Consider the following 23,121-nt stretch of genomic DNA (forward strand, 5'->3'; position numbering starts at 1 on the left):
GAAAACTAGTTGGTTAAAGTTATAAGGTAGGGGTCTCATGTACATTACATGCATTTAATTTCTGTCTATGTCTACATTATCAAGTAAATATTTCCCTTAAATTCCTCCACGTGTACCGTCCCTCTTTTCAAATCGATCAATAAATATAGTTGAGCATCAAAACTGCATAGAACTCAAGAACCAAACAGAACCCAAAATCTCCAACCTCCACCGCAACAATATAATGTCTAAAACCAAACCAACTAGTCTATCCTTCAGCATTTGGCCACCCACACAACGCACCCATGAGGCCATCATTCAACGTCTCATTGAGACTCAATATTCCCCTTCTATCCTCTTCAAACGTTACGACACTGTCTCATTGAAGAGGCTATGGATACCGCTAGGCGCATTGAGGAAGAGGCTTTTAACTATGCTGGATCCTCTTCTTCCCCTGATGACCAAGGCATCGAGATCCTTTAGGTGCTTTTTTAAGCCCTTGGGACTAGTTTTAACCGATTTCTCGAGTCGAACTAATGTATACATCTACAATTTAAATTTTATAGGTTTAATATTTAAGTTCTTTAGTATTGAACTAGTTATGCTTTTAAAATTACATATTCAAATCTACTACTACTTGCCAGAGAGTGGAAAAATAGTTTCCATTGAGATTAAAAATCCCCGGATAAAACGTTGAAAATGATAAAAATATCCCTGATATCCTCAAACAAGTTTTCTTAAAAAATTATGCAATGCATGCTATTTTTAATGTAACAAACCAAACAGTCAATAAGAAATAATATCAAAATAACTAATTTTAGCATGACTAATCTAACATAACTAATCCTGATATAACTCTTTATTCATACCAAACGACCCCTTAGTTTCAACTTTTAAAATATCGGTACAGTAAATGCACTTAATTTTTGTCTTCATTACCAATTAAATATCTCCCTTAAATTCCTCCACGTGTACCATCCCTCTTTTTTTCATCCAATACACCTATAATATCGTCCAGTATCAAAACTGTAACACAAGAACCCAAAATCCCCAACCTCTTCCACAACAATGTCTAAAACCGAACCAACTAATTTATCCTTCAGCATTTGGCCACCTACACAAGGCACCCGTGACGCTATCGTTCAACGTCTCATCGAGACTCAATCTTCCCATCCTATCCTTTCCAAACGTCATTTTAATCCTTTTTTACCAGTTTTATAGGTTCAATCTATAAGGTTCTTAATATTGAAGGTGTTGCACTTTTAAAAGGATTCAAACCCATTTTAGTGCATTTTTATATATAAGTGCTTGTTTGCCCCTCAATTCCCAGTAGAGACAAAACACTAGGTGATTTCTTTTACTCTGTTCTAGCCTTGGTGGACAGAGTAAATGCGACTATATTGTGGAATTAATCGAGGTGTGCGCAAGCTGGCCTGGATATTCCGGGAAACTGTTTGGACATAAGATTGTTACAATTTTTTTAGAATTCAAAAAACTCCAAAAAGCTGTTTTCACAATTTTCACTTCAAATTACTCACAAAAATTAAAAAACAACTCCAATTTATATTCATGTCTAAACTCAACTTCAATTTTCAAATATTATTTTTCAATTTGAAAACAAATTACTATGTTTTTTCAAATTTCACAATTCTTATGTCCAAAGACCCATTTATGCTCCGAGTTAAAAGTGCTAGGTTTAGATGAACCTGGACGCAGTGTATCTAATATTGAACTCGTTGTACTTCTAAAATTACGGATTCAAACCTATTATTTGTTGCAATTTTAGTGAATTTTTACACATAAACTTATGCTCTAAGTTAAAAGTACAAGGTTATGATGAATCTGCTTGCATCCCCCACTGTATGTACACATGCAAAATGAAATAAAAAATCGAAGATATAGTAAAGGTAACCTGCCCTGAATTTAGTTTGTTCAGGTATCTAGCCCTTGACAGGGGCTTAATGGAATGTATACATATATACAATTAGATTTTAACAGTGTATGTAAATAGAATATATTGCACATAGTTTGTATATATGGACTCTGGAATAATTAGTAGTGAATATGTATTTGTTTAGGTATACTCTAAGGAGATTAGCAAGCGTATGCTGGACACTGTGAAGGCCAGATCTGCTGCTACTGCTTCCACGGAGACTGAAAATAGACCATCGGAGCCGCTGGCTGATGCTTCGGAGCAAGCTTCATCTGCTGCTACTGCTTCCATGGAGACTGAAAATAGACCATCGAAGCCACTGGCTGATGCTTCGGAGCAAACTTCATCTGCTCCTCACGCTGAGGAAATCTCATCCGTTGGGACCGAGTCTTGAAAATTGTAACGAGGTCATTTAGGTTATGAATATTTGCCTCTGCAGTGAAAAAATTTCTAGCTTGTAGTTAATTTCGGTGTATGAGATTGCAATGTACTGTTTATGGATTATATAATGTTGGATCTCTTCAAACTTCTATGTTAGAGCTTTCTAATTAATATAGCCTTTAATCAGTAACGTGCTTAATTTTTGTTTTGCCCCCACCTCCGCTGGCTTTTCCTCTTGATTTGAGGGTTATTGATATATAGTTTGCATTTTGTGTATGCTTTGTTAGATGTTGCACTAATTTCTGTTGGTGAGGCTGGGACTGACTTGATTTTGTATTATATTTTTGGGAGTTGGCTGAAAATTGGGAGATGCCTTTTTGTTTTTGTTTTTGTTTTTTCCTTCTTCACATTGTTTACTATTATTAACTCTGTCTATGTGATCACAAGCTCGAATAAAGGAGGAGAGTTGAGGCTTCTATAGATGGATATCCTATAGCTAACCTTGGCTAATCCGGGATTGAAGCTTTAAGGTTGTTCTGTTTTATTCTTAGTGATTTATTTTTTTCCGATTGGTATTTAGTTCTTCTCATCATCTTGATTGTGTTATAACAGCCAGGATCTTAGGGATACTAAATGGTCCAACATTGGCATTTTGGATATTTGGTTGTTTTGTCTGGACATGACTTGAGCGGGCTTTAAACTTTAACTTAATCAAAGATGCAACACGTTTTATTGAGGTGTGGACTAGGATTCATCTCTGGAGTCTGGAGATTGCTTATATTTCTGCATTTGTGACAGTAGTTGCTTAGGTTGAGGTCTTGGCATTTCATACTTCACCCAGTGAACTCTCGGTTAAGTTTTTTTTTATTTTTTTTATTTTTTTTATACAAGTCTTGGTATAGTATCCAAGGGACATCGATTTTACTTATGATTTCTAGATACTTCTACTACACACCATGAATATGTGATTATAGGGCAAGCTGTTTCAGAAATAACATTGTGATGATCCTCTTAAAGATAGAAACAGAAGTAGCTACTCTTTTGCTTGGATTATAATAAGTGGGACTAAAAGTACAATGAGCGAGTGGTCTGATCTAAATTGTTTATTCATTTTGATTTTTGATGTTAAATTTAGCTTTTCTTCTTCTGAGAAGGTTGGGGTCTATCATAGAGATATCTTAAACTGCACAATAGTCTTCTTTATCTTGGCTTCTCTGCTCATATTAGGCAATAGTGAAGCCAGAAATTCCGGTAGGGTGTTAGAGATATAGAGCCCATTTGGCTTAGCTTATAAGCTGTTTTCAGTTTTTTTGAGTGTTTGGCTGACCAGCTTATAAAAAAATTTATGCTTAAAATAAGCCCAAAAAAATAAGTTGGCCCGTTTGGCTTAGCTTAAAAACACAGCTTATAAGTCAATAACTTATTTTTTTTTTGGCTTATAAGCTGAAAACTTTTTTTAAGCCCATCCAAACAGGCTCATAACATAATTTTTCGATGAGGTGTGTTCAACTGACAACCCTTCGCCGATTTTTAAGTTGTATCCCTACTTTCGAGGTAGCAGTAAATCTTTGATCAGTAGGTAACGGTAACTGGTGCAAGAAATATTAACCCATAAGCAAATTTTCTCCTCTTTTGTACCATACTATTCTCCCTATCTCTTCACCGTTTTTTCAAATCTTAACTTTCTTCGAGCACCATCTTTGCATTTTCACCTCCCATATTACAACACTTCAAACCCTAAATTTTATTGCTCCGTCTAATTTCACGTGTATTTTAATTGGACTAATTAGAGACATAAGTGTCCTCAAATTTGATCGGTTAGTGAATAATGGTAATATTGAGCCATTTTAACGGCGAGGGAACAAGTGACTTCAACTATTTACGGATGGCAAAAGTGTTCAATTTTTCGCATAGTTCATAGGCACATTTGGCCCTTTTTTAATTACACGTGGAGGTTCATTAGTTTTGGGGCGATCAAATCAAACAGAGGTTATAATTGTTGTATTTCCAATAGTTGATAGACAAATTTGCCCTTTTTCTTTTCCCTCTTTTGTTTTGTTTTGTTTTTAGAAAAGCTGATATATCTGTATGTTATAAAGCCTGTTCTTTTTTGTCACAAAACTCCAAAAATTGTATCAATTATATAAATTAGTCGGTAAAACTAACACTCCTTGTAGAAATCCCAAGAAATAATGTTCTCTCCTTTTTCTGTTATGGTTATCTTTTTTCTTACAAAAGGAAGTTTAAAATAATCGAACAAACAAAATTTCTCCTCTGTGAAGCAGGGTACAACATGCATATATGTTTTTATATAAAAATAGACAGTTTAGTCTAAAACCTAAAAGCATCCGGACAAAAATCCTTTCCCATTTAGAAATCGGAATGACCAATACAAACTATATATTGAAGATCCCAAATAGAAATTATGACTACTTATAATGGTTAAGGTTGCATTACTTGTATCTTTTATTAATTTCCTTTTCCTTGTCACATACAATTTTTTCATTACATTACATGAATTGATATAACAAGAGAAGTTTAGTGTAAAATTCAAGAACAATGTTAATATCAGATTCAGATTGTACTGAGTTTGATAGAACGAAATTCAGAAAGAGGCGTCCACAGAATATTGAGAATATTAGGCGTCCAATTTCAAGATCAAAAGGTCTTCTTAATTATTTAGAAGACCTATACAAAAAGAAGTAAGTTTTTCTTTTGTTACTTTTCGTTTTTATTCAATTTCCCGAGTTAAATTTGGAGCCAAGATTTGGAGTTTATGAGTTTTGAACTCGACATTGGATTCATAGCTGTTTTAGTTACATGGTTCACAGTTAAATATTTATACATATCTAATGGATTTCCTTGAACAGAGGCGGAGCTAAGATTTTGAGTTTATGAGTTCTATATTCTAAAAAAAAAATGTTATTAGGTCCTTGATAAATTATTATACATATTAAGAGGATTTTTTAACACAAATATAAAATTTGCGTCAAAGCTACTAAATTAATCTGAAACCGTAATTAATTTGTAGCTACGCCCTCGTATCAATCAGGCTACTAAAAAGATTTAACGATTTTTTTTTACAAAATTCTGGTGAGAATAATTAAATTGGATTTAATAAAAAGCTGAAGTTGATAGATTTATACATATGTGTTGTTATTTATGATGTGTGTTTTTTTCCTTTTTTTGCTAAATTGCAGGGGATCCGTAAGAGAAGAAGCACTAGCCAAATTTATAGATGAATTTAAGAAGAAAGTGCGATATGAATTTGCTCAGAATATGTAAGTACTGTATTTGGGTCGATTTTTTTTTTTTTAATATAACCGGAAACTAACAATATTTAGGTAAGAATTTTATACTCATTTAATCATTGGTATATGTTTGTTTCAGTTATGTAACTTTAACACACCGATGTGAAAATTCGTTGAAGCGGGGTTCTGCTTTGGAGATTGATCTAGCTCTACAACTTCTAGGTTTGTACACATTTCCATTAAAATTACACTAGTGACACACATCTCGATTAGTTCCACCAAGGCTTGTCCATTAAAATTACGCTATTGACGCATATCTCGATTAATTCCCCCTGATACCTACTACCGGCACAAGTATTGAGCGACTCTGTCGACCAAGGGATGGACAGAGTTCTCTATAATGGATAATTCTAACAATAAATGATTGGGGTGCAGGATTGTTAGCAATAACGGTTGGGGCTGGAGATAATGCACATGAGATATATGAAGATGCACTAGGGTTTCTTCCTAAAGTCCTCAAAACCAAATCATCAAACTCCATCAAGGTAAGCTTTTGTGTTTAATTTGACATTTTTCTAAAATATGATATAGTTTTATGTTTTTTTTTTTTTTGGAGGAAAAATTTCATGAATTAAAAATAATGTTACCAGGTATTAGAATGTTTGGCTATTGTCACCTCTGTTGGTGCCCAAAACAGTGATGAAACAGAAAGATCCATGGAGATTATATGGAAATTCATCCATGAAGAGTCAGAATCCAAAGTAAGTCCTTAATTCGTCCTTAATTAATTGTACTTGCCAGCTATATTTTTGTACTATTGTTGTGTTGTTCATGCAATGTTATAAAGTTGTAGATCTTACTAGGTATATTTGCGAAAATTAATATTCATAATACTAAGAAAAAAAGAATTAGCGACGGATAACTTTTGGCGTTACAAAGTAAAAATTCATCGCTAATCCTACTCAACGATGAACTATCAAAAAATCATGTTACCACAGTATAATTACCGACATATCAACAATGAATTTAGGAATTAATTCTTATTTTCTTTAATGTAATAAGATGATATTTTGCGAGACGTGAGAGTTAATGTAATCCTAGATTGCAGACATAGATTATTTTGTTCATTATAGTTCTTTCATTGGAGACCGAAGGGATGCCTTAGTCTCAGTAGCAAAATAGGAATGATGTAAAGTTTTGTCGGGAGATCAATTAACTTTCTTTTCAAAAAAAAAAAAAAAATCTTAGGGGAGTATAAGTAAGCAGTTGTATCTTTTTTGTTCTTTTTCTTTTGTCTTAAAACTTTAATATGTATAATTGCATTTTTTTAAGCTGTTGAAAATTGAAAATTTGTATTTCTGTAATGATATTACTGTTATCCTATTGGGGTTCCAATAATTGTAATTTTCCATATTTGTAGGTTATACGAAAACATCCACCAAATGTTGTTGCTTCAGCAATATCAGCCTGGTCTCTCCTCCTAGCAAATATAAATGGGTGGTGTGTTAATCACAAGAAATGGAAAGGGTACGACATTATTTTATATATACAAATTATAGTTTGTGCAACTTTTATCCTACTTGTTAAATTTTCCTATTAGATTTTCAATTAAGGGGAAGTTACATATTTGGTTGCTCGGCTAAAATATTTTGCAGACCATTATACATATATTATATGCTAATTATATATATGATACATATGTCGATTTTTTTTTTGGTGAGCGATTATTTAAATTAATTTCCCTTCAATAATTGAGTGTCTTCTGACGAATTTATTTGCAACTATTTATTTTGATGAAAAGAGTAAAAGTATAAATCTCTTCTTCAATTTGTCCAGGTTGATCCCATATTTGCTGAAAAAATTAGAGGAAGATTATGATGATAATGTCAATGCTGCTTGCATAGAGGCACTTGGTCTAATTTTTGAAAATGGCAGCCTTGAGAAATTTTCAGATGAAGCAGAAAATTATGCAAATTTAAAAGACTTGAAAGAAGACATAGTGACAAGAGCATCACGTGTCACAAAAGAAAATGCTGAAAAACTTCTTGAGGTAATATTAATTATTTTCCTTCTTATTCAAGAATTAAACATTTTACATAGTTTAATTAATTTCTTGTTTTGTTCATGATCAATTACTACTTATTTGTCAATTTCATTACAGGATGGTGATAAGAAAATTATCCTCACAATATGTGAAACTAGATTGACCTTAAGCACTTTTTCACTTGTGAAGCAGGTAATTTCTTTTTTAATTCTTTTCGGTCTTTTCACATGTCAATGAATATTAGTATGTTTTACAGTAATTAAGTTTTCTTAACATGTCTTTCAAATGAATTTCTTGCAGATTAATTACATAAAAACATGTCTAGGACACGGCTTTGTAGAGCACATGAGGGTTAGTTTCATCCTTTTCAAATCATTTTTTTCGTATCTTTGGAGTACTAATTATGTTTATATTGCATGCCATTTTCTTTATATTGGAAATATACAGGAAAACGAGCACCTCCATAATATTTTTCGTTTTGTGCCACAAACAATTTCTAGTGTCGATGATGAAAAAGATTTGTTTGAACCTGCATCTGAAAATGTGAGCTTTCTAAAGTTCTCGATTTTTTTATAGAGTATTTATTCATAGTGTTATCACCTGTTTGACCAAGCTTATAAGAAATAAAAAGTATTATTATGTTTTTTTTTAAAAAAAAAATTGCGTTAATATTGACAAAAATACTTTTTAAATTAATTAATCAAATACAAATACTTTTCGGAAAAACACTTATGATAAAAGTCACAGATTTTGAAAGTTTTTTCTTTATGCAGGAAAACATATATTGGCCTTTGTATCATAATTTTGATTACTAATTTTCTGTTTTTTGTTTGCTCATTTTTATTTAAGGTGGTACTTCGTGTTTTTGCACCTGAAATTAGAAGGAAAGCTTGCGAAAAGGTATATTTTTACATAATTAATTAAAATCTCTTATATTGAACTATTATAGCATGTCATTATTTTTATTAGGGACAAATTTATGTTCATCATACATACATACATACACACACACACACACATATATATATATATATATATATATATATATATATATAGATAAACTTATACGGAGTAATTGTTTCTCATATAGTGGTATTGATTTAAATTTAATCTGCGCAGCTTATTTTTTTATATAGTCTTTTATGAATTTTCTAACTAAATGTTGGGTGTTTGGTTGAAAAAAACGGACATATTAAAACTTATTATATTTTTTTTTTTGTAATTAATTCATCTAACATATTTTGTTTAATACCTGCATTGTTTTATGTGGTTGTATTGCTTCATACAAGACACTGTATGGCCATCTAATAAAGACTCTCTCCACCCCCCCCCCCCCCCCCCCCCACACCCCCACACCCTTTTAACCCCAATTATAATGCAATTTTAATCATTATGATTACTTTCTTCTAATTTATAGTTAATTGCTTCAAAAATTTAAGTTTTGATTAATTTCCCTATATTTCTTTTCACTACGCAATGTCCCTATTCCCTTTCCCATGTCATAGCAATACAATTTGAAAAAAACAAAATTAAGTTCTACGTGCTGACAACGTAAACAATATGTCATATAATCATGTCACTTAAGATGCAATTGGAAATAGTTCTATTTAATAGTATTGATTGATATCCTATAATAAATGATTATAAGTAACTATTATAACAGATTAAAATTAAAAGATTGTCATGACTAATTAGCTCGATGTCGTTTTTGTTTTGTCTATAGAGGATTTCCATGTCACCTAGTTCTTTCATGAGCAAGGGAAGGACTCAATTGAGGAACAAACAGAGGATGCTTGCAGAGGTACATACTATGTTTCTTTTAATATTTATTTTTGTAAAAAATAAATGATGGTGGTATATACCATTTGATTGTTAGCTCATTTTGCTCTCTGTAAACCCCCCCCCCCCCCCCCTTTTTTTTTTTTGGTGAGCAGGAGGCTAAGTATGGAGAGTATGGAGTTGATCAAGAGTTTGATTACTAGTTGAATTACTTAATTAGAAATTCTAAAATGAAATCATCTGCCTGTCTCTTTACTTCAGCATTGAAACACTTTCTTGTGCTAAATCGAATTGAAAGTGACTTCTTCATGTGATTTTTCTTTTCACGTTTTGTCACGTCAATGAAGTAATATAGATGTTACTCTAAATTCTATATTTTGAATTTTTGCCTCAGGAAAGGGGTTTCATTTTTTTGGTAATGTTATTGACGCATTTACTCAATTATTTGCCCCTTTTTTTCAAGATATTACTTGAGCATGTTTCAAAATAGAGCAACACTGTTAAATGTTTTTTAAGAAAATAATTAAATAGTGAATGCATGGAAGATTTTATCCATGGGGTATTTCAACCTTGGTAAGGCAAATTTCTAAAAGTATTAGATATATTATGGAGAAAAATGCAAATCCAGTGTAAGAGTATATGACAATTGAATCCAATTTTAAGAGTAGATGACAATTGAATCCAATTTTGACCATCGTTCTTATATTCGTAATACTGCAAAAAAGAATTCTGATCCAATTAGTTAATAAAGAATACAATATGAGTTTCTTGACCCTTTGATTTACACTTAGCTGTGGGGCCAAAAAATGTCTCGTGTTTTTGGTTAAAAAATGCTTACGAACTAGCTAAATAGCTCAAAATTATTTTTTTTACTAACGGTTGCTCCAAAAAAGAGAAAAATAAGCTAATTTTGTCCTTGAACTATTCGAAACGACCCTTTTTTAAAAATGCATAAGACACGTAAATTGAAATGGTTAGAATACTATATTATTAGAAATGATTCACGGACCTCTACCAAAAGAAACACTAGAACAATAATCTAACGGTGATCAACTGTTTTTATTTGTCTTTCATGTGACTTAAAATGTCAATATCTCACCAACTGAACTGACCATTAGTAATTACAGATTTCATCCAACTCTATTAATGATAAGCTATTTGCCATAACCATCATATCACAGAGCACATAAAGATAGCATGTCTTTGACCAATTAACCACGAACTGGCTGTCATTAGCTGTGTAAGTTTAACCAGTATTTAATTTTTTAAACCTCTCAATAACTATACTTGCTTACTATTAGTTCTTCGTAAATAAGCTATAGCGTTGTTAGTTGATAACTAAACCTCCTCTCCAAGTAATAGTATCAGGCTAACAGCCAATAAAATCCCAGGTCCCAGTGCTGACCCAAAAGGCCAAAATATATATTTATTGTTCTCTCCGTATTAATTTATGTGATACCCCAATTTATATGGCAATGTTCAACTGAATCAGAATTTTAAAAGAAAGGTTTTTGAAATTTATAATCTCAAACAAATCTAAAAAATATTTGTGTTGTAATGGATCACCTCTTTAATGGAAAAGTATTAATTGTAAAATATAAAAAAGTTATCACTCTGGAAAACTAAAAAATGTACTATTAATCTTTCTTTTTGATACCATCTTAATTAAGTGACTTAATCAAATACCTTAATAAATAATTATCTTAAGGGTTACTTTTTAAAAGACCGAAGGGAAAACTCTATCAATAACATCTCCTCAACAAACATATAAAATGAACAAATTTTGTCAATTTTGGAAACGATTTCATCAAAAGATAATTCAAGTCTTTTTTTTCTTTCTAATTTTTTTGTAGGCGGGGGGGGGGGGGGGGGGGGATTGTTTTCTCTACATTTTCCTTTTTTTTTTTTTTGCCTTTTTTGTTTCCTATATTCCTGCAAAAGTTTTTGTCTGTAGAAACAAGATGTAATACTACAAAAGCATCAACTAAAAAAAAAAAAAAAAACTATGAGCTCTCCTTTTTTTCCTCCTCATTAAATATAAAAATATACTCAATCTTTACTAATGGGGTTAACAATAGCATTCCTTATTGCTTCTGTGTGCACTAAAACCCCTTTATCCTCAAACCCTGACATATAACTTTTAACTTCTTTTCGTATCATATCTTGCAAAACTACCAAAAAATCTGGACTAAGTAACTGTTTCTCCATACTTGAAGGACCAAAACTGCAATAATTCTGAGGCATAAAAACCGTTTCAGCAACTTGCTGGATTCGGGTCGCCCGACCCGAATTCTCTCCGGATTCGGATCCTGATCCGGGTAAAGAGAGACTCAGAGATGTTAATGGGTCAGGTATTGATGAAACAGTTTCAACCTGTTGAACTGAAGGTGGCCAAATCCTAACGGGTCGGGCAAAAAAACCCGAATCACTCAAGTCGGATCCAGATGGACTACCCGTACCCGACCCGATACTTAACGATCTTTTCAACGGCGGTTGATAACTTTCGAACGTTAAATCATCCAACGTGGCAGGACACTTACGTTTTTTAAGTGTCGAATTCCAGTGATTCTTGATCGCATTATCAGTTCGGCCCGATAACAAACGGGCTATCGTAGCCCATTTGTTACCGAATTCTTTATGGGCTTTAATAATTGTTTCATTTTCCTCATGAGTAAATGGCCTATGCTCAACTTGAGGTGAAAGCTGATTACACCACCTTAGCCTACATGATTTTCCGGATCGACCCGGAATCGATTTGCTGATAATTGACCAGTTTCTTGCACCGTGTTCGTCTACAAGACGATGCAATAACTTGTCTTCTTCGGGGCTCCATGGACTCTTGACCCGACCCAGACCCCTTTTTTCCATTTTGAACAGTTAATGAAGCTGTTTACTTGGTATAGACTTAGTGGGGAGTGAAGGAGGTATATATAGTTATGAGTGGTTAATAGGCAGTTTTAGTAATATACAGCTGGAATGTGGACATGTGTGTCAAATGATGTGGGATTAGTGTGGACAACTGTATTGTATGAATCACACCGCCAAAAAATATTGGGAATTTAGTAGGAAAAAAATGAAAACTTAAAAGTATTCACACTAAATTAATGAACATATATGAGATGGGGTTTTGGAAGCAGTTAATAGTCGTATTTAAGTATGACTAGCAGTTATTATATGGAAAAACTTAGACTGTATTCACATTAAACTAATGAATTATATTTTAAATGTTATGGGTTTGATGTTAGTTCATAAACGTAGATTCAATTATAAGTGTAATAATTAATTGATGGGTTTTGCACTTCATGTGCTTGGTGATCTAGTGTAACGGTAAGTGAAGGTTCAATTCGATGACATGACGGAACCCTTCTCTAGCCCTTAAATATTTCATTGACGTCGAGATATTGCTAAAGAATAATAGAGTGCAATCATCCTTGCTAATTTATTTTTGATCTTGGCTTAGTATGTTTAGCACAGTTTCTATATTAATATTCTGTTTGTCTTGGCTTAGTATGTTTAGTACAGTTATAGTATTTAAGTATGACCAGTAGCTATTATAGGGAAAAACTTAAATGTATTCACATTAAACTAACGAATACATAAGATAAGTTTTTAAGTACACTCATAGTGTGACTAAAAGTTGTTATATGGAAAAACATAATTGTATTCACATTAAACTACTGAATACATAAGATGAGTTTTAAGTACACTTATAGTGTGACTAAAAGTTGTTATATGGAAAAACATAATTGTATTCACATTAAACTACTCCCTCCGTGCTATAATAAGTAGTGTTTTTAGCTTATGCACACTCCTTAAGAAATTGATCACTTTTAGAAAATTATGGATGTTTTTACTAACTTTCACCTAACTAATGCCTAGAAAAAGAAAAGTTACTTAATGATTCTTGATTATGTAAATAAGGGTAATTTTGAAAGAATGAGATCAATTTGTTTTTAAAATCCTAAAGCACCACTTATTTTGAAACAAAATAAAAAGCTGAAAACATCATTTATTTAAAAACAGAAGGAGCAATGAATATGTAAGATGTCCTTTAACATGCACTTTATGTATTTAGTTATACTTAATTATATTGAAATATATTCTAACTTAATTTATCTAACAGTTTAAGATGAAAAAATTCAAATCACCAACCGCTTTTAGGGAGAAATTTTATTTTGAGTCTTACATGTCAAGTCATACTTGTGTGAGCCTCTTTAAAGTTGGACATTTGGACCAGTGGATCCCACTCCTACCACCATTTTCTCTCTCTTATAATTCATCTTTCTCATCCCAAACCATCCCTTCTAGTTTCCTCTCTTTACTCCACCAGAAAATTATATTGCCCCTCTGCCACATCATAATTTCCAAATTTTGCTCTCTCCTTCCTTAGCCCGAAACACAGTTCATCTCTCTTTTAATTCGTCCCTCACTCATTTTCAAGAACACATAAAAACACTCCATGAAATCACAAGGCTTTTCATCCAAAACTAGCCATAATTAAACTGTTAAAGAATCCTAGAAAAAAATAATCTACATTCTTAAAAAGATAACATTTACAAATAGTGAATAATAATTTAAAAATTGATTTTGAATGGAGAAAAAACAGAGAATCAAAGTTGATACGGGAGGTGAAATAATTTAGATTAACTTTTACACCCTAATTTCTTCCACAACCCCCTTCAAAAATATTAAAACCATTCCCCATAAATCCCTTTCTTCCATTGTTAACCCATATTTATTCTCCAGGACCTGTCATTTCTTTTCCACATAAAATAATAATGAAAATTATATAAATTCATAATTTTTGATTTTATGAAAATAAAGTGAACGTATTCAAGGAAAACACAAAAGTGTTGAGGAAATTGAAGAACAACCATATGACGAATTTTAGGCCAAGGAAAGAGATAGTGATATCTTGGAGTTCTAATGCGGAAAGTAAAGGAGAATTTTCCACTGATTCAAATGTCCAATTTTACAGAGTCTCATACAAATATGACTTGGTACGTGAGACTCAAAATAAAATTTTTAGCTTTTAGAAGAGTAGTATAAAATACGGTTAAAGAAGAGGAGACAATAGACTTTTGACTAGCCAGGAGAACATATAGTATATGTGAGAAGTTGGGAGTTTAATATTTTGCGGATTTCCCTCCGCGTTTACAAGATAAATATAAAGCAACAACTTTTAAACTCTTTTTAAAGAAAACGAATTAAAATGCTATGTTTGAAGATTTTGTTGTTTGTAACTTGTAAGTATGTATATCTACATTAGTTTGACACTAAGAATTAAAATGCTACCTGCGTGACAGTCCATGTTAGTATAGAATTACAATGCTACCTCCGTGTTAGTATTTTAAACAATTTTTAAGGAAAAGATTAAAATGCTACCTTTAAAATTGTAGAATTTTATTATTTAAAGAAACTATGGACTGCCTATTTTTTCACTGTTTCACATTAGTAGTACACTCTGTGCGTAATGTTGAGTACTGCTTGAGATTGGGTGGTGATGAGTTGGCATTAAATTATCTGGCGAGGCCAAGCTGTAAGACCTCCCCATCCTAATGGCCACGTGCCACATACACGTGCCTGACACACGATGCCACCTCAATTTTTGAATCGTTTACCCTGTTTCAATTAGTACTAATCAAAGTGATAAAAATCAATCAGATTTAAAGAAAACTTAACTAATTTATCTTGACTTTAGCAAGGAACATGCCACGAATGTTATTGTCACCAAGTGGTTTGTTTCTCCACTTGTGTTAATTAATAAACTAACATTTCATGGAATTTTAAAAACAGTAGTTGTTTCTCACTGATGCAACCTTACTTAATGTGTGATTAGTCATCTATTTGGAGCATTATGAATGGATTAGCTAGAGACCAAACCTATGAATTGTCATTTTATTCAATTTTAATGGAGATAGACAGTTTCCAAGTCAATAATTGCCTTCCTTACAGATAGATTGGGCAAAGATATATAGATCTAGAAGGTTTGCAATTTGCAACTACTGCGTGTGCATGTCTAAAATATAGAAATTATATACACTATGTGAATAAAATATTTATCTATACATATATTTTATATTTATAAACATAAATATATATATGCATTAGTACATGAAATTATTCATTAATACACGTTTATCTAAGTTTAATTTGTATAAAAATTCATGAAAGGCCTTAAAATTTTGAGGGTCCTTAGTGTGTGAGGTATGACATATAAAGAAGTACCAAATTTTATAATATAATGCTCCAATATATCTTAGTGTAAGATTATGTGAATACCTTTTTATTGGTAAAAACCCTAAGGAAATAAGCTAATCGTGCACATATCAGGTTTCTCTCATAACCATTTAGAAATAATTGTATTTAACTTGATTGATCTAATTGAATTTGAGATATGGTTTAGTCAAAGTTTCAGTTGGTATGGAAATGCTAAATGTCGTTTCTGTTTTCTGGGCAGTAATTTTGTGCAAATTCTAATATTTCAACCGCGGGTGCACGTGTTTGGGAGTGTTACGTTGTGAAATCTTGGAAGTGACCTTTCTAAACAACTTGTGCCAAAATTGGGCCGAAATTGGTTAAAAACCTTGGGGAACTACCGCTCTTAATTAGTAGTTTTCTGTTTCACTTGTTTTTTGGTAAATACTGTCTGATTTTTCCTAACAGTTCCCACTATGCCTGTCAACCGGTTCCAACCGGAACCGGACCGGGAACCGGTTAGGAAACCGGCCGGTTCCGGTTTAACCGGTTTTAAGGATCAAACCGGAACCGGTCCGGTTTGGATTCGTTAAAATATTTTTATTTTTTATTTTTTGTATTTTATATATATATATATATATTATAGTATTTATTTGTATATTGTAGGTATATTTACATATGTTATACAATTTTATAATTAAAGTTTAAATATTTACTGACTAACAGCCTAACAGCAAGTCAGCAATACAGAATAGTGCTTTTCGTACACATATATATGTATAACTTACATATACTTATATATATGTAACTTAATATATATATATATACTATATGTACTTATATATATGTACTATATACTCTATATACTTATATATATGTATAAGTTAATATATATACTATATATACTTATATATATGTATAACTTAATATATATACTAAATATATGTATAACTTAATATATATACTAAATATATGTATAACTTAATATATATACTATATATATGTATATATACATATCTACTATATATACAATATATACTTAATATATATACTATATATATTTATATAATATATATACTTATATACTATATATACTTATATATGTGTATAACTTAATATATATAGTATATATACTGTATATACTTACTTATTATATACTTGTATATATGTACTATATACTATATATACTTACTTATATACTATATACTATATATACTTACTTATATACTATATATACATATACTTATATATGTTTAAGTATACTATATAACTTAATATACTTATAAGTATATTCTTAGTATATTTTAGGTATATTCCTAACTTAATAAAAGTAAAAATATGAACACAAGTAAATAGAAGAAAGCTCAATGAGCCATATATTTTATTCATTCTTGGATAACATTTATTTGCAAGTTGTATTTTTTTTTAACTTGCAAATAATACATGAGTTATACAAAAATAGTAGAATAATAAAATCACCAATTTTGAACCATTTCGTTAATTTCCCCCACATCATATTCGGTCATGGAAATATCTTCAAAGTCTTCCATTTGGTCCGGTCCACTAGCTATCAAATCTTCAATTTCTTCCTCTTCGCCTTGCTCCGCTTCTGAGTTTTGGTTGCGTCGCTCCGATCTAATCCAATCTCGAATGCACACTAGTACTTGCAAGCTAAAGCCGGATAATGAATGTCTATGGTCTCCAATTTGCTGTCTTCCTTGGCTAAATGCGCTCTCCGAAGCCACGGTTGATACTTGAACCGTAAGGATATCTCGAGCCATTCTTGAAAGTATCGGATAGCTTGCCTTGTACTTCTTCCACCATGCTAAGACGTCCACCTCATCCAGTTGGCTGATATCCACATTTGGCTGCATCAAATAAAAGTTAAATTCATCAAAGTTTGCAGTAGAAGAAGAAGTAGGCTGTGAATGTAAAACTTTTAAACCCGACAAGCCCTTTTTGCTACTATGAGAAGTAGTAGGGCGTGGAGCAACTGGTGTAGCACGTTCTTCCAAACTAGAATAATGAGTAAAAACTTTTCTAAACTCAACATCAATAGCGAGATCGGCTTCAGCTAAAGATGGTTGAACTCCCTCTTCAATTTCTAAAAATGTATAAATTTGACTAACAAAATTTTTAGTATAAGACACTTTTAAACAAGGATTTAAAAGGGAACCCAATATAAATAAAGTTGGGATGGGAAAAAAATACTTCTTAAATTTTATTATCATTTCAAAAATAGCCACTTGATAATCGGGTTTATATTTATACTCTTGTAAAACTCTAGCTATTTCCGCTAAGTAGGCTAAAATTCCGGTTACCGTGGGATAGAATTGTCTAGAAAAAGCAAGAGTTGCATTATAAAAAATTTCTAAGAGTTCAATACATTCTTTAACATCTTCCCAATGCCTATAAGTTAACCAATCCTCACTATCAATATTATATTTGTTGTGAACTTGTTGTATGAGAATCCTATACTCATATGCTTGTTGTAGCATAATGTAAGTGTAGTTCCACCTAGTCTCAATTTCTACTTGAATTTTCCTAGGTCTAAGGTTATTTTCCACACAAGCATTCTTAAAATCTCTAATTCTTCCCCTATTAGCATTACAAAAAAGAAACGCAACAACATTTCTAACTTTTTGAACAGAATCATCAAAATGCATAAGACCAACTTTAACAATTAAATTTAAAATGTGACAACTACATCTTACATGAAAAATATTTCTTAGAGGAGGGTTTATTTCTCTTTTTAAAAGACCAATTGCCTTTGTATTATTAGAAGCATTATCTAAAGCAATACAAAGTGTTTTTCTATAAATGTTAAAAAATCTCATTATAGTAGACATTGAATCGGCTAAAAATTTTCCATCGTGACAACCTTTTCCTTCGTCGTATAAAAAAGCTATAATTCTTTTTTGCATAACCCAGTTGTCATCAACCCGATGCCATGTAATAGCAAAGAAATCTAAATGGTTAATACTAAGACCCAAATCAGCGGTAAGACAAACATTACAATTTAAAGAATTAAATACATGGCGCAAATAAAATCTATATTTTTTAAAAAAATCTATAACATCGGCTCTACAAGTACTTCTAGGAATACCCTCAAATAACGGGTTATAACAACATTGAATGTAAGTAACAAACCCTAAACCCGAGGGAAAGGAAAATGGTAAACAATCATAAGCTACCATTTTAGCTATTTCTACGCGTTCTTTTTTCTTGTCATACTTAAAATTTCTACCGGTTCGTGGGTCTATCGTCATTTGAATCCCCCCCACATTTGAACCCGTTTGCTCTCCCCAAACATCCATATGTTTGGTTCTCATATGAGCATTTAGTGTACCCGTTCCACCATCCTTACCAGTTCCTTGCTTAAAACTAAATACTTGTCCACATAGGGTACATGTAACTGATTGATTTTCCCTATCCTTAGTCATAAATTTCCAAACTTTAGCTGTTAGCCTACGAGTTCTAGGCGGTTTGTCTTGTGTATGTGATTGTGCAGGACCTGTATCTCCTATGGGATTTTCGGGGGGTTGTGTTTCATCATCATCATCATCTAAGTCTTCATTAAAAGTGTCGGTAAAATGTTGTTGCATTGCCTCATGACCTAAAAGTGGATTATTTCCACCAACATCAATACCTAAATTAGGTGTTTCTTCCACAAAAGTTTCCTCATTAAGCGCACCCCTAACAGTACGACTACTACTACCGGCACCACGTCTTAATCTCTTTGACATTATTAAATAGAAATAATTTAAATCACAATCAAATAAATCACAAGAAAATAAATTACAACAAATTAAATTGCTAGAATTAAATTGCGTAAATTAAATTTCAAAAAATAAATTGCTAGAATTAAATTGCGTAAATTAAATTTCGAAAAATAAATTGCTAGAATTAAATTGCAAAAATTAAAGACAGAGTTGGAACGAAGGTACCAAATTGCCGGATTAATTTCCAACAAAGCGAAGACGGCTAGAATTGCAAATCCACCAAAGCTACTTCGGATTGTTGCAATATCACCAACTCCACCAACAATATTATAATTGCAAAATTAATAATTGAAAGTTGAAACTATAATAAGACTTTGTGGCTAATTATTGCAAAGCAACTATAATTGAGAGATTGAGATTTGAGAGAAAGATGAAGAAGAGTGAATTGAAATGAAAATGAAGAAGGGTTTATATAGGGGTGGGGGAGGGGTTAAAGTGTTAAAAAATAATAATTTGGGGGCCAAAAATTAAGAAAATGACCGTTTGGCAACGGCCATTTTTGCAAATGGACCGTTGCCAACGGTCCATTACCGAGGCGAGGCCCAACGGCTCTTTACTTTTTTTTTTTTTTTTTTTTTTTTTTTAATTTTAACCGGTTTAACCGGTCCGGTTCCGGTTAAAAAAAATTTGGAACCGGACCGGTTAACTAATATCCGGTTAACCGGAACCGGTTATACCGGTTCCGGTTCCGGTTTAATCGGTCCGGTTACCGGTTAAAACCGATTACACGAAACCGGTTGACACGTTTAGTTCCCACACATTTAGTAGTATCGTTAGAACTAAGTATTGCTTTGAGCTCATTTTCGACAACCATCGAAGTTCACTTTTGGTTAGATCAAAATAAGATATTCATAGCGAGGAAATTAAAGTGAAGAAAATTACTATTTTATTTGCTTATTATACTTTATTATATACTACCATATTATTAATTCAATCTACCACATGATAAATTATTTTGGTGAAACTTTTCAGGTGTGTGAATTTCCTTCTTGTAGGAATTTTGACCCAGGAAGGACCACGTGGACACAAGTCTTGACGGCCGACGTGTTAATCACTAAAGCCACGTAAGAAGATTGTTAAGTGGGACCAAGTCAGTTGTCCACATTGCTACTAACGTGTGCCAAATTTGAAAATAAGATAGTATTTCTTTGAATAAAAAGAGTGGCGCCGCACTAAAATATACGATTATCAACTGCATGCAGCCATGCACCTTCATCGTATATACCCAGCATAACTCAAACATAAACTATAAAAATATTTCAAACTTGAATTTTTTAAGAATAACATTATTAATAAAGTGAAAGTAGATGATTCATGCACTCGATCACAATTAATTATACCACTCAAGAACAGTGGCAGAGCCAAGATTTCCGCTGAGGGGTTCAAAATATAAAAAAGTAAACATACGAAGAGCCTAAGGGGGTTCAACATCTAATATATATACATAAAAAAATAATTTTAAGCTTGTAAAAATAATATTTTTTTTCCAGCGAAGGGGTTCGGATGAACACCCTCGACATAGTGTGGCTCCGCCACTGCTCAGATAATGATGGAGACTAAAATATGACGATTAGAATATTTAATTTAATTTGAAACTGAGAAAATATTTCTTGAAATATTCTTTAAATACACAATTAAATTACAAAAAAATATTGTAACTCATAGTTTATATTCATAATAACCGGTACTCAGAAATTGTAATTAAGAAAATCAATTATGACATCCGTGATAACTAAAGTATCGTATAAACTATGAAGGAGAGTAGTGAACACTTTTTCGATTCCTTTTCGTTTCTTAAATATGAAGAAGAATAAATTGGCCCAAGAAAAGAAATATATTGCTCACATTTTCATGTATACCTGACTCGTTGAGAACGTAGTACACTAAGGACTAAGGAGCTACATATTTAAGGCTTTAGATTAAAGTTAGTCGTCTTAAGAGTTAAGAATAGTCTTTTTGTTTTCTTTTTTCAATTTCTCCCCTTCTACCCAATTCTATATAGGTCATAAGACTAGATATTTAGCTATATGGTAATGTTAGAGTTATCCTCCCATGCAATGATCAGAGGTAGAACTCGAATTTGAAGCTTTATGAGCTCTAACGCTGTATTTTTTAAGTTTATATTATAAATTAATAATCTATACACATTATTTTTTAAGACAAATAACGGATTTGAACCAAAGTTACTAGATTCAGCCAATACAGTACTCTAGCTTTGCGCCGGCAATAACGTCTAAATTTAAATGATCCAATGTAAGAATTTGATAAACTGAAATATTTTCTACTTCAAGGAGGTTGGAAGTTGGGAGCGACCTTCACTGCCACTCTCCAATGAATATTTATAGGATCAATAAAATATAAAGTTAGCAATAAACGTATGAGGGCATTTGGTCTAGTGGTATGATTCTCGCTTTGGGTGCGAGAGGTCCCGAGTTCGATTCTCGGAATGCCCCCATGTCTTCTCTTTTTATGACAATTATAGAGTATCTTCCCTCTAGCATTTTTTTTGATCTGTTAGCAATATTTAAAATATTTGAAACTTGTCTTGAAAAAAAATATGGATTACCATCGTAAAGAGTATATAGTACTTATATATAGGGAGTAGCTACACCTATTTGGATGTTAACTTGTTAATAAGCAAAGTAACATGCAGAAGTGTTACGGACATATCCCATATTTGTGTTAAAAAGAGTTACTTAATATGTGTAAATAGTTTATATATGCAGAATAATTCAGTAAATTATATCTCTTAGAATTCAAAATATATAAACTCAAAGTTTTAATTTTGCCTCTGATGCTTCCTTTGGGGATAATTTTATTCCACATTTTTGAAAAAATAATAGCTTTTCTCATTTCAAAATGGATATATATATACACACACGCTCTTCTATTTAACTACTAAAAAAGACAACCCTTTCATGAAACGGCTGAGGTTGGAGGAATCCGCCATTTCAAGTCATCTCCTTTCATTAGCTGAACTTTGTGACGATTTAATTAATTTGAATAATTTGTCGCAACTTTTTCATTGCTTTGCTCTTTTATTTTACCTTTTTTGGTAAATTAGGATGACTTTCATTAGTTTATACACACAATACGCAAGACTAATTTATTCTGTTCACAAGGAAGTCAAATAAGTGGGTGGGTGTACAACTAGCAAAGAGTCCAAGTGGGATTATTTTAAGATTAACTAATTGATAATTAAAAGATCGCAAGTATTTATTTTAATTAACAAATGAATAACTAGAAACGAACTGGATACGTCGCAATCTTAGGTTTAATTATTAGGGTGAGGAAGCTTCTATTGTTAGTCGTTCATCAGTTTATTGTTGGATTTAATTAATAAAAGGGTCACATCTCAAAGTTGTCAACTTGCATGCCTTTACATTCATACTAAAAAGGTTGATTGGGAGGGGTAGGTTTGACCCAAATAGACTGGGGAGAAATGCCCAAAGAACGTGACATAGTTCACGTGTTACATTTATAAATTACTACAAAAGTTTCAATAAATTTTAATTTTTAATTAATAGCAGATTAATAACCACATTTAGTAGATTAGGAATTACATCCATTTCATTTTATGTGTCTTAATTTCATTGAGCACGTAGTTTTAAAATATAAGAAAGACTTTTGAATATTGCAGTATTTAACTAAAAATGGGTAATAATTTACCAAAATACCCTTTAAATTTTGTGATATTTAACATGTCATGTCGAATGTTAGTATTAAATAGGAGTACTAAATATAAAAAGAAATATTCTTTTCAGATCAGATAAA

The 23,121-nt window shown here is 31.9% G+C and overlaps 2 protein-coding genes, 1 non-coding gene and 1 pseudogene across 3 annotated transcripts; 3 read left to right on the forward strand and 1 right to left on the reverse strand.

The window, feature by feature from the left end:
* Positions 1-223: 223 nt before the first annotated feature.
* LOC132601865 (MFP1 attachment factor 1-like) lies at positions 224-3,667 on the forward strand (annotated as a pseudogene).
* A 1,185-nt stretch (positions 3,668-4,852) lies between these two features.
* On the forward strand, positions 4,853-10,113 carry LOC132601866 (uncharacterized). The gene is made up of 13 exons (XM_060314923.1): positions 4,853-4,995; positions 5,494-5,574; positions 5,684-5,766; positions 5,980-6,089; positions 6,195-6,305; positions 6,965-7,044; positions 7,381-7,594; positions 7,706-7,780; positions 7,889-7,939; positions 8,036-8,131; positions 8,438-8,488; positions 9,312-9,389; positions 10,036-10,113. The coding sequence occupies exons 1-13, from the start codon at positions 4,853-4,855 to the stop codon at positions 10,111-10,113; spliced, it is 1,251 nt and encodes a 416-aa protein (XP_060170906.1).
* Positions 10,114-11,238: 1,125 nt separating this feature from the next.
* LOC132602540 (transcription factor MYB44-like) lies at positions 11,239-12,281 on the reverse strand. Its single transcript, XM_060315365.1, has one exon. The coding sequence runs from the start codon at positions 12,233-12,235 to the stop codon at positions 11,417-11,419; it is 819 nt and encodes a 272-aa protein (XP_060171348.1). The 5' UTR covers positions 12,236-12,281; the 3' UTR covers positions 11,239-11,416.
* Positions 12,282-21,728: 9,447 nt separating this feature from the next.
* TRNAP-UGG (transfer RNA proline (anticodon UGG)) lies at positions 21,729-21,800 on the forward strand. The gene has a single exon. It is a non-coding gene; the product is annotated as a tRNA-Pro (tRNA).
* Positions 21,801-23,121: the final 1,321 nt, after the last annotated feature.

This window comes from Lycium barbarum, chromosome 7 (genome assembly GCF_019175385.1).
Source record: "Lycium barbarum isolate Lr01 chromosome 7, ASM1917538v2, whole genome shotgun sequence".
NCBI classification, from domain to species: domain Eukaryota; kingdom Viridiplantae; phylum Streptophyta; class Magnoliopsida; order Solanales; family Solanaceae; genus Lycium; species Lycium barbarum.

Coding starts and splice junctions, on each gene's coding strand:
- LOC132601866 (XM_060314923.1), top strand. CDS start 4,853: ATGTTAATATCAGATTCAGATTGTACTGAGTTTGATAGAACGAAATTC. Junction 6,306..6,964: donor ATGAAGAGTCAGAATCCAAA/GTAAGTCCTTAA, acceptor CCATATTTGTAG/GTTATACGAAAACATCCACC. Junction 7,595..7,705: donor ATGCTGAAAAACTTCTTGAG/GTAATATTAATT, acceptor ATTTCATTACAG/GATGGTGATAAGAAAATTAT.
- LOC132602540 (XM_060315365.1), bottom strand. CDS start 12,235: ATGGAAAAAAGGGGTCTGGGTCGGGTCAAGAGTCCATGGAGCCCCGAA.